Genomic DNA, 12858 nt, shown 5'->3' on the forward strand with positions numbered 1-12858 from the left:
AACTGTCTTTTATGTGCAGTTAAAAGAAACCTTTCGGGTGTAAAATAGCATGATGGGTGTTGCTTGTATTAGCAAATGAGGCGAAGAACGGCATATCATTAATTCAACCGTAGTTCTTTTGTTTTCTCAGGATCTGGAGGCCGCGCTGGTAGATGGCGCTAGTATCGTACTTCGTGACGTGTGTGCCCGTCTGTTGAGGTTTCTTACCGAGAGGAAGGACATCTTGTAAGTGGGTACTTGTTATATTGTTAATTAGCGTCTTTGATTAATTACTTATCATTATTACTCTAAGTATCTAGTTTTAATTGTATATTCACCATGTTAACAGAATGTATTTAGTAATAAAATATTGTAATTGTGTTTTGGACGATGGTTTCTAAATCAAAATTTTACAAATCGGTATTTTTAATTATACAATGAAACTCGGGACTACACGAGTTGGAGGTAGTGTGATTATATCGTGTATAATATTTTTACGCTTGCTAGTTGATATATTTTGCATAACCTGTCTTACATTAACATTGTTTAAACCTGAAAAATAACAGAATGATAGAAAAGAAAGTGTTTACCATGGTTATACGTATTTCTTATTTCCTGGTTCAATTATGTTTTTGTTTTAAATAAATAGTTCTTCACTCTGGGGATTCTGTTTAAAATGGAATTGGTCTGCGCTCTGAGGATTTTGTTTATATATAATATAGGTCTTCGTAATTCCATAAACTTGCTGTGACCTTTTTTTCCCATAGTTGTAAACTAAAATTAGTATATTTTCATTCTGTATGAAATATACTCATTTTACTTTACAACTATTTATATAACATAGGTCTTCATAATTCTATAAACATTGACCTTTTTCATAGTTTTAAACTAAAATGAGTATATTTCACACTGAGAGTGAAAATAATAAATAATGTAGCATTTTAAATAATCTCAATAAATACTATAATTTATTTGAAATATCAGTTATAATAATGTGTGATGGATACATAAAATCTTCATAACGTTGAAATTGTAATAGCCTTTTTTCTGTTTCTTTATCCTTCACCAAATCCCACATAATGACCACAGGTACTAGAAACGAATTACATCCTCCATTCATTTGAACAGAGTAGTCATTGTGAAGCGTTTAATAGCTTCATCACCAGAGGGAGATGTGTCGTATAGGGGTCATCTTGTCAACTTCTCTTATTCTGCGTTTATCTTCTGTATTTTGTCACATACAGTTACATGTGCATTTTGCAACATGTAAGTGTGGAGGGGAATGTTAAGATTTCTAGAAATACTTTCTAGGTCTAGTCAAGAAGCTAAAGCTCAACTTATCGTGTTACCACCTAGTTGCCCCCTACTGGGGTTAAACTGAAGATCGTGCGTCGGCTCAGCTGTTTAGTACACAGTTCAAGGTTTCGTCTCATTTGCTCGCCTGTTTCACGTGTTTATAACTCAAGAAAGACGGGGGTGGTATCATGAGGAAGTTACGATTTTACACATTACTTCTTTCCTTATAGAAGTTCACTGTGCGTGATAAGACCGCATTTTTGTGGATGTAATCATCTTTAAGTGTATCAAACCATGATTAGTTTTGTATTCACCTAGAAATGGCACGGTTTGGTGTATATATATAATTACAGTGCTTATGTCAATTCATTTGTTTGGTATTGTTACATTTGTAAGAAACATGTAGCCAAGTTTGACTTAAAAGGAAATTCAACATGTTTAACTAACAAACACTTCAGTTAGCTGAAATTCACTTTCTTATCGACATTAACTGTGGAACATGATCATTCATCGCAAATTGTTGCCTTTAGGTTTCTAAGTCTTCGACCGCTAGAGTGCACTACCTGTGTAACAGGTCAGGTTTTGTTGGTCTGCTTCACCCCACATCCGGGATTATATTAGGTAGTTTTCTCTCTTGGCGTTTAATGGCTCAAATTCTCCAGCCCCCTTCCCCTCTTTCAAACTCATCAAAATAAATTCCACACATTCCTAATGTTTAAGTAACATCCTAGTGTAACTTTTATTATTTACCACTCGCCTAACCTTAGAAAGATTGGTGAGGGGAACCCCATTTGCTCGTTACATTGTTTTCGAAATGTAGCTCCAGGTATGAATGTTTCTAGTTACCGTTTAGTATGTGCAATGTCACTCCTTTTCTGTTCACTTTCTATCAGCTCTGGTTATTTGTACTCGTTGAATTGATCTGAAATATTGATATTCCATACTTGCCCTAATTTTAGTTTGTTGTATTATTGTCTCTTTGTTTTAGATAGCGCCATCTCGTTTAAAAGCAGTCTATAAAACTTTTATAACTTTTAGCTATATATTTGTTTTGTTAGTTTAACTGGCTAGTATTTGTATCATAACACTATAATTGACATAAGTCTAACACTACTGTGTGTTCTGAATGCACTCATTCTGTTTTATTAGCAAAAATAAATTCGTTAGGGTGTGCAGATTTATAAGCTAGTTTATGCAGAGAATCTAACTTGAAAATCACGAGATTGAATTATGCTCTTCCGTTAAAGGGATGTTAACCGGTACGATGACACCATTATTTGCCTTGATACAAAACTGGTGAATATTGTGGTCATGATGATGAACGAATAAGATAACTACAATAGGTTTTGCTTGACGTACATGTATAGGCATAGGAAGAAATAAACTGTATGTAGAGCTACAGTCACGTATGCGTGTGGTGGAAGTGCAGGGCCGGTTTGGTGATAAATTAACATGCTCAAATACAGATATGTATCAAAAGTCTATATTTTAGTCGGGCAATAAGCTAATATGTTTTTACAACTATGTCTACGTATTTTTAAAATGTAGTCTCTTGAAATTTCATGCACTTCAAGTGGGTCTTTTTCATGTTGGTTAGCAACTGTTGTTGGAATCTTGTGCTCACTGATAAGGACTCTTCTTTCTCAAAGTATGCAGTTGTTAATACAACCTTTTAGTGACTTGCTTCAGATTATTTATTTTCAAATCAAATTCTCCTTCCACAAGTGTGTTGGCTGTAACAATAATCTGTTCACCAATAAAGAATCCTCATTACCAAATAGGGGTGGTACTGGTTATCATAGCCTCTGATCTTCAACTGGAATTCTTCTTCCAAAAGTTGTTTAGTTGCTGTTGTTACAATCATGTGCTCTTCCACAGGAGCTCTTTGTTGGTTTTTTTTGTTGTTGTTTTTTTATTAAGTTAGTAGACAGCTGTTGTCACAATTTTAATTGTCAGATATCTTACATTTTAATTGGCAACTATTGTCAGAGTATTATGCCCTTCAGCATGTGAACTTCTTTCACAAGTAAGTTGGCAGCTGTTGTCACACTCATCATAACACAAGAAGTTGAACACAGTAACTTGCTATACTCTGAGTAACATAGCTGAAAAGAAGTTGTGAAAGTGTTAAAATATTATCTTATTAGATTGGCAAAATCCCAACTTATTTCTTACTTCTGACATATAAAGTATCAGTTGATATTAAGGCAAGAAACAAACTCTTCTAAAGAGAATAAAATATTTGTAAAATGTGCTACTGTTCAGCATGTTCCAGGATAATATACAGAAAGTTCAAGTAAATATCCAGTATATCAAAATCGCATGTTTTTTTGGTTTACTTGTATAACTTGTAAACTGAGAAAAAGTTTGATATAAAAATTACTTTATACTAAAGGTTTATCAAACTTAATTGCCTTTTAAGGCACCCAGAAATAGATTAGGATACTGAAAAAATTATGAATATCTTAAACTATTTAAATTGGATCCTCAATTCCCCATTATAAATTGAGTGATAAATGGAAAATTACAGTGCTCTTAAATATTCTTTTGTTGTGAATTGGTTACAGTTCAAAGTAACTTTGTTGGCTTATAGATCTATATTTTATTAAGACTGACAATAAATATAATAAAAGTTGGATTATAAATGAGCAATATTACATAAGGTAGTTTTATTTAATTTGTGAACCGTATACATTATAGGTTACACACCAGGGTCATTCTATGTCAAATCATCCAGATTTTGGAAAAATTTCCAGGTGACCTCCTCAGAATACCTTGAAAAAATTCACATGTGCTCATCTACCCATATAATGAAAAATTGCCAAAGATTAGATCAATATCTCGAATAGGTTCTGATTTACAGCCCTGTAAAATTTAGTTCATTTTTTTTTATTTTTTACAAATTCATTTTTGGGAACCTTGGCTGCTTAAAGCTGCAAATGTAATGGTGGTAGAAGGCTGAAATTTGCTATACTGACTGAATTAATCTCACAAAATTCAAAAATGGTCTCAAACCAAGTTAATCTCGTAAGATTTTCATAGTGAGGCTGTAAAATCACCTGAAAACCCAAAATCGTAAAAAACATTGGTTTATTTAATAAGCCATAGCTCTAAGACTTAATATGATACAAAGCTGAATTTTGTTAACAAATTTCTTATAACATATCAGTTGATAAATCAGCAAGTGTTATAATGAAAAGTCTGTTAGATCTCCTGTAAAAAAATTTAGTTGCATGCAACTTTATATGATTTAGCTAAAAATAGTCCTACTTCAGGCCACAGTTTGACCATGTCACCAGTTATTCAGCCTTTTCAGAACTGAATGCCCTGAATGTGGTACTTTGCCCAATGGCACATATCAGAGACACTTAAAATTTGATAATTTATTATTTTTCACAACCTTGATTTGTTTGAAGATCGTGTTCAGAAATGTAAGAATATGTGGTAAAAGCTGATTAGAATATTTCAGTGGGATCATAAATTATTTCAAAATTGTATGAATATATTTGCAACCAGTAACACACCTGAATTGAAGTTTTTGTTTCAAGTAAACAACGTATGGTCGGAGGATACTTAAAAAATTATAACTTACGACGTAGGTTGAATAACATCCTGATTTTTTTTTGTAGATCATATTCAGAGATATAAGAATATATGGTAAAAATCTGAAAAGGCTGAATAACTGGTGACATGGTCAAACTGTGGCCTGAAGTAGGGCTATTTTTAGCTAAAATCATAAGTTGCATGCAGCTATATTTTTTACAGGAAATCTAACAGAACTTTAATTACAACAATTGCTGATTTATCAATTGATATGTTATAGGAAATTTGTTAACAAAATTCAGCTTTGTATCATATTAAGTCTTAGAGCTATGGCTTATTAAATAAACCAATGTTTTTTACGATTTTGGGTTTTCAAGTGATTTTATTGCCTCACTATGCAAATCCTAAGAAAGATAAACTTGGTTTGAGACCATTTTTGAATTCTGTGAGATTAATTCAGTCAGTGTAGGAAATTTCAGCCTTCTACCGCCATTACTATTGCAGCTTTAAGCAGCCAAAGTTGCCCAAAAATGAATTTGCCAAAAATAACAAAAAATAATTAAATTTTACAGTGCAATAAATCAAACTATTAGAGATATTGATCTAATCTTTGGCAACTGTTCATTATATGGGTAGATGAGCACATGGGAATGTTTTCAAGGCATTCTGAGGGAGTCACCTGCAGCCCCCTGGATGAGTTGACATAGAATGACCCAGCACAAAGTGTGGTAGCAAGCTTAGTTTTTCAAAGAATTCATCTGTTTTTAATCTGATTGAAGGTTTAGTACAAAAAAACAACTCCAGGCCATAATTCTCAGTCCCACTTTGAAAATATCAGTTGAAGGATATTTGTGAAAAGTTATTACATTACATTTTTTTTATATTGTTTATTTTTCTACTTCAGTTGAGATTTTGAAGTTGTTGCACTTTATTGTCGTTTGGTTATTATAATAGTATGACTATTCAGTTCTTGTACATATTTCTTGTTGTTGCACTTGGGGATAAGATCTGCATTTACCATGCAAGAAATAAAATGTATTTTGGTGTAGAATGTCTCTACATTTAGCATACAGTTTCTTTATTTCACTATAATTAGTTGGTTATGCTGATTATTTAATTAAATTTACTTGATATCTTCTAGTAGAATAAAACTTCTGTGTCTTTAAGACAAAAATGTGATTTAACACATACAATTTTTGTTGCAGATAATGTTTGTGTAAAAAAATGATAATTTAGAGCTCAAACTGCTGTATTTACTCTGCACTAATGTAAATAGCTTATACTTTGCCCTATCCACCAAATTGTATTTAAATGTTGCCTATAGCTATTTTCAAAGCCTTGATTCATTAGTAATTGTTTAGACATGATGTGATTCCAAAAAAGGGCAGAAAAGAAGCTTAGGTTAATAACAAAAATCGGATGAGTATTTTAAAGATTATTTAATTGTCACAGAATGATAGTTTCCTATCATATACAAGCTTGTACATTAGGATGGCTGAAAATGTCTTAAAGGCAAACTGATTACTTCCTAAAGAGGTGTATGTGTGTATTTGGCCTCAACAAATCCCAAGTGCTGGATTGCTATGGTGACTAAAATTTCGTCTGACATCTGGTATTTTCTCCCATTTCATTCATGTATTTGGGCTAAATGGAACACAAATTTAGATCAATTCTGGATTTTTGAATGTCCAGAACAATTTTCTGATTCTTTGAGTCCTAAGCTGAACATTGTTTCTGGGATTTTAATGATGGGCTCAGCACTTTGATTTTTCAGGAATGGAACACTGAGGTTCCACAATATGTTCCTAATTTTGTGCCCTTTTGTTTTTCCTCTTTCTTTTAATTCAACCAATTAGTGCATGTGTTTAGACTCAGATAGGATCAAAGGCAGTTAGTTCAGGCAGTACTGTCAAGTGGTTGTTGATATCAAGTGATTGTCAGCAGGCACTTGTTACTGTGAAAGTAAATAAATATAGCTTACATTTCCTAGTACAAACAGGAGTGAAGTTAAGTTAGGCACACCAAAATGCCTTTTTTTTATCATTCTACAGTGTTGTACTGATGAGTAGATTAGACCTAACCTGAAACAGCCTGTTTGGTCTATCGATATTCAAGCAATAATTTTTATTTTACTTTCATTCAGTGTGATAATCCACCTAAGTTTATTTAACTTATTTAGTTTACTATTTTAATAATAACCACACAATTGACTGAGAATATATCCCATAACTTTTCTGTAACATGCCTGACTCCTAGATCTGAAAATACTTAAAGCCTGATATATACATATAACATAGTGTGCATATATTGAATTAGAATTTTTAAAGTGGGGAAGCTCAATGTTATGATACTTTGCCATCCAATCATTAGCTCAGAAATGCTAATGTCTTGAATCTTCAAAACATAAAATGTATTATGTGGACCTCTCAGCCCGAGTTTAACTTCTCATCATGTGTGTAATTTGCATTGTTTTTGAAAGAAATGCATTTGGTGATCTTGCTACCATGTTATATTTTAAATATCTTTGCTATTCACAGACTCCATCAGACCTATAGAACTTGTATCACTGCATCTCATGGTTTAGTTTAACATTTTTTAATATCTGACTTAATATTTACTTTTAATCAAATTGTGGTAAGAGGTAGTTTGGTGCAAGTGTCTCTGTTCATCAGATAGCATAATGTTATTTAAGGTCTACTATGATGCAAGCATCAATGTAATAATATTAATATTGAAATCATGTGTTAAAGATTTTTTTACTTTCAGGGTTTCATATAAAATCCATTACTTGTTACCAGTATTCTAAAATACTATATATTTTATGTTCTTTCTTTAATTCACTAAATTTACATTTAGTGAGAAAAATCATGACTAATATGTTTTATTGTTTAGGAGAATAGTAGTAAGAGGAGAATTTAGGTACCGCATGTGTTTATTATTTAAAGGACATTAAGAGAAGAAATAGGGTACTACAGATTGCAACAGATATTTTTAACCATGCAACAGAATATTGTAACATAAAAACTAATGTTTTGCAGATCTTTATTTCATATTTTAGCATGAGAAGTGGTGTGTATCATGTGGTTGGTTATTCAACAGAATATTAAAATGAGAACTAGTGTGTATCACGTTGGTATTGAAGAGAATATTAAGATGAGAGGTTGTGTGTATCACATGGTTATTTAACAGAATATTATCAAGATGAGAACTAACATGTTGCATTCTGTTTTTATTTTTCAAAGAAATGTGATAATTAGAACAATTGTACTGAGCATTTTATTGTTATTATTGTGTTGATTAGTGTGTTGTAAGATAGTAATAATTATGAAATACTGTTAATGCGATTTAAATATATCAGTTTGGGTAATGATATTAATGTTAGAATCTGAAAATTGTTGTAGAAATACTGTTATTTATCCATAAGCACAATAATATTGTGAGCAAAAAAAATAGAGTGGGATCTGATACAAAGATACCTCCTGGCAGTCCCAAGCAGTGGTGTGGACAGTTTTCAATTTTTCTGTGGTTTCATGAATTTGTCAGTGTCAAAATTGGCCAGGTTGGGATTGTGGGGCAGTGACATGTTGCATTCATCTACAAACAGTAGTTTTTCTAATTAAAAAAAAAAAACATTTTAAACTAGATTGTGGAATGAGTACTGAACTTAATATGTAGATTAATTACTAAACAGACAAATGTATAAGAACTTGTCTGGTTCATACTTCACCTGTTTTCTGATTATTGAGCATAGATGTGTAGATACTTATGATTTTCCACCTTTGAACTAATTACTGAATAGACAGTGTATAAATAGTTATGCAGGTAAGTGTTCTGTATTCCATTTGTGAACTTGTTTTCAAATTAAGCAGACTCCCATCTGATATAATGAATGTATTTTGTTATTGAATTTTAACTCCGGCCATCAACAAAACCTGACTCAAAATTTCTAGATGTCCTTTACTTATTGCAGAACACATTACTTTCCAATAATTCTTCACCCTTCCATCTCCTGCTTGTCATATTGCATGTGTCAGGGGATCTTATGTGAGATATGCTTCCCACCATAAGATTTTCATGTTGGTTATGCTATTAACTATGCAGTGATGTTCTTTTTGATTCAGCTATTTCTATTACTACAACTTTTGTATCACCATCAATTTTCTTAAGTCGACTTATTCCAAGACATCCTTTTTTATATCATTAGTGGGGATATTCTTGCTCACTTGATTTTACTCAGGATTACATAACTACTTTTGACATCTTTATTGCACATGCTTCTTACTGATAGTCATTATTATCAGAATTTTCGTACCATCATCAGTTTTCTACTCTGTACATTGTGAATCATCCTTTCTTTCTTTTATGTTTGTGTCTACATTGTTATTAGTTGTTCTCATTTTCTTCATTCTTTTATTCAGTGTTATGTTATTTTTCACATCAGTATCACCTACAAGCTTCACTGCCATTGTTGTTGTTACCATGTAACTTATGTTCCTTTGATGTCTTCCCTATCAAGTTATGTGGCATGTTACTAGTGTTTTAAATAGATTATATATGCATGTATACATAAATGCTTAAAACAGGAAATGTACCTTCTTTTCATTTTTGTAAATATTTCACTTTATCACTTTTATATGTTTAGGTGAACTTGCTATCAAATGTTTGTAGGGTTTTATCTTTTTTTTCCTGTTCATCATTCCCTTCTAAAGTCCTGCATGTAGTATTTGTTGGTGCTCACTAGATCTACTCATGGTTTAATATAGCCTAGCATTGACATAAGGCAGGTGTGTTTTTATGACTCACTCGTTGGCTCTGTTCTGGATAGCTCCTCCATACAGACTTTTGGGGTTCATTTACAGACACTTTGCTTCATGTTCTTTGGACTTTTCAGATTCTTCAATCCAGTCTACTATTTATCAACAAGATTTTACTCTTCCATTTTATATTTGTCAGTTTCAAAACTTATTTCATGAGAAATGGATATCAAGTGTATATTTCATGTTATCTCACAGATTTTGCTCTTTTTCTGATTGTGGTGACACAGCCAATAGGAGGTTGGAGACAGACCTTAGATCTTTACTGTTTCTTTTGTAAGCATGGGACTGATCTCTGTACCAAATGTCAATACTTATCTGATCTAAAGAATACCCCAATGTTCTTCCAGTCTAATTTTCAATAAGATTGGATCAGTGAGTTTGTTTATTTCTGAAAATATTCAGAACATTCAGCACCTTCATGATGGAGAGAGTGCAATTTACCCTGAAATAAGGTTAGTCATAAAGAAGTGAAAAGAAATATTGGTGATCATCCTTCCTGCTTCCTTTTTGTAGCATGGTAAATGCATGGTTTACTCAAAAACAAGTTTTGAAACTTGATGCATGCCACGACCTTATAGACATTTATACTTGTGGAATGCACAAATGCAGATTGTCAAAATCAGTTCCTGATATTAGCTAGTCTTGGGTACATCAGCACTAATCCAATCTGCTGATTCAGTATTTTATTCAGGTAGCAGGCTTACTCTTTTGTCACGTGGATATTCCTCCTTTCTGTGTGGAACCCTTAAGAATTTTATGAAAGTTCCTTTGTCAAAGTTAATGAATGACTTGTAATTGTAAATTACATTTGTGGGAATTGTAAATGATGTTTACACAAGTCTTTATTTATCCATCTTCATTCTTCAGATAGTGGAATGATTTATTAGTTTGTACCCTCTTTGATCTGGAGGTGGTACTCTTTCTGCACACAGAAAGACACATCTTTAGCTGGTCATCTACACACACTGAATATTGATAACTATCACAACATGGATGATTAGAGAATTCTTGTGTAGTGGTTACCTCACACTCTGTTGATCTCCAAGATTGCCTTTCAAGGATGGAATGTTCATGAATCCAAGTTTCAATTCTGCCTGCTCAATATCTCATTAACTTGATATTTCCTATTCATACTCTCATGGTCTCTCCACCTTTCTTTTTGGACTTCATGATCCCTTGAGTTTTGAATGCCTTGCATAGCTAATCTATAAATCTTTAATCATGTTTAGTTGATGTTTATATTGGTAATTAATGAGAGTATGATATCATTTGTAGTTAATACATTTAACATCTTGTGTTACTAGAACAACTACATGTACTCTGTGTAAATAAACCAACATTGAATTCTGTATTTCCAAACATTAGCATTTGGGTAACCAAGTGAATAACACATCTTTACAATTTAATTTAATATACATTCTACAGTGAATAATATCTTCTGTATAGCTAGACAAATGATACTTTTAAGTCAGTGAATAATCCGTTAGTTTTAGCTACAAATACATTTGAACCTCTATTATAAAAAATATCATTCTCATTACTAAAGTAACATGTTTAAATGAACTAATATTTTTTATTCTATGATATTGAATTAATACTGCTTGCTATAAGTCTAGAATGAAATGAAATTTTACTTGTATATTGAAATGTTTAATATAACTAGAACAGTATCCTATTTTAAATACAGGACTATATTCTTTGCAATGAAAAAACAACAACAATGTTTTTAATGAAATAAATCAACAATACAAATTTGGTCTAACAGTATAACAGCAATACATTTTGTTTTAATAAAAATTCACTGGATTTGGTAATAACCAAACAACATAAATGAGTGTAACTATTATATCACTTGTATGACTAAAATATAAATTATGAGGTGATTTTGTAAATAGCTTATTATCTTGTTAAAACTACAGTAGTATTAGAAATTTTCAATTCCTTTTTATTTTCTAACAGAATCAAGAATTTTGAAGACTCTCTTAGAAACTTACTCTGTCAGAGCAAAGTGGGCCCAGTACAATTTAGGAATAGTGATACAGGAAGCTGGCTGAAGTTGTCTGCAGAAGAGAGGGTATTTAATGTTTGAATAAAGTTTTTTGTAGATTGTCTTATTAAAGACAGTATATTTTTACCTCTTATTAAAGGCAGTATATTTCCTGCTCTATTGTGGATGCATTGTTTAACGTCCCAAATATTGCAGTTATAATAATTTTATTTTTACTTCTTTAACCATTAAGTAGCAGGGGTGTTGTAGGTAGCAATATGAGTTGATGATGGCTGCTATTTAAGGGTTAAAAGAGAGTAGGTATTTTAATGTATAATTTTATTTAATGGATAGTTATTTTTAGTTTAAATATTTATTGCTTGTTTTTTTATCTGTAGAAGATGCATTGTTTTTTATGTCTAAGTTTTATTATTTTTTAGATAAAATATACAAATTATCTTGATATTTAATACAGCAAGGTATGAGCTATTAACTAATATTTTGTGTGATATTAAGATTACAATAAGGCTGGTGATAATGTTTAAAAATATTTGTTTACTGGCTTCTAATATCAACTTTAATTATTGGAACAACAAAGAAAAGGTTCCAAAAGAAAATATCAGTTAGGGGTAAACTGAAATGTTTTAAAATAGAACACATCATCTCAAATTTAAATTCTTTCATTTTGATGAGTAACACATTTCAAATTTACAAATAGTCTAATGAATATGACCTTAGTATAACGTATAAAGAAAAACACATTCTTTAACTTATATTCTTATACAAACTATTTCTGTCTTCCCCGTGACACTTAATCAATAACAGTACCTTTTTCAAAAGTTACTGTCAACCAGATGATGATCTAAGGAGGCCAAAACTTTATTTATTTTACATAAAAGTTATTGCTATCCTTATCATCCACCTCTACTGGTGTTCTAATCAAATTTAATTATTGTTTATTTTAAAAACGCATATCTAAAAGATGTTTAGTAACGGTTGTTTGAGTATATTTTTTCAGTTGTTATTAAAGTGTTTGTGTGTGAATAAATTTTTCTGTTTTTAGTCTTATGGGCAAATAAGGTAGTTATCTCTTTGTGTATGATAAAGCATAAATAACTCCTGTTCACCACCTTGCCCATCTGAACTTCTTAAAACAATTAAATTCTACATTATACCATAATGTTTTGTTGGGAAATAGTTACAAAATTTAAATTGTTGTTTTTTTATCTTCCAGAA

General features: G+C 31.5%; 1 protein-coding gene across 7 annotated transcripts in view; it reads left to right on the forward strand.

Moving 5' to 3' along the window:
- Nucleotides 1-12858, forward strand: part of LOC143257025 (uncharacterized) — a 66898-nt gene that overhangs the window by 25799 nt on the left and 28241 nt on the right. For 4 of the 7 annotated variants that reach the window (XM_076515094.1, XM_076515096.1, XM_076515095.1 and 1 more), the window contains 2 exons: nt 131-225; nt 11595-11709. In XM_076515094.1, coding sequence (XP_076371209.1) covers nt 131-225; nt 11595-11709 — 210 coding nt within the window. Of the gene's footprint in view, nt 1-113; nt 230-11594; nt 11710-12858 lie in introns of all 7 variants that reach the window. The other 3 variants (XM_076515099.1, XM_076515098.1, XM_076515100.1) reach the window with 3 other exon arrangements.

This window comes from Tachypleus tridentatus, chromosome 7 (assembly GCF_004210375.1).
Source record: "Tachypleus tridentatus isolate NWPU-2018 chromosome 7, ASM421037v1, whole genome shotgun sequence".
NCBI lineage: Eukaryota > Metazoa > Arthropoda > Merostomata > Xiphosura > Limulidae > Tachypleus > Tachypleus tridentatus.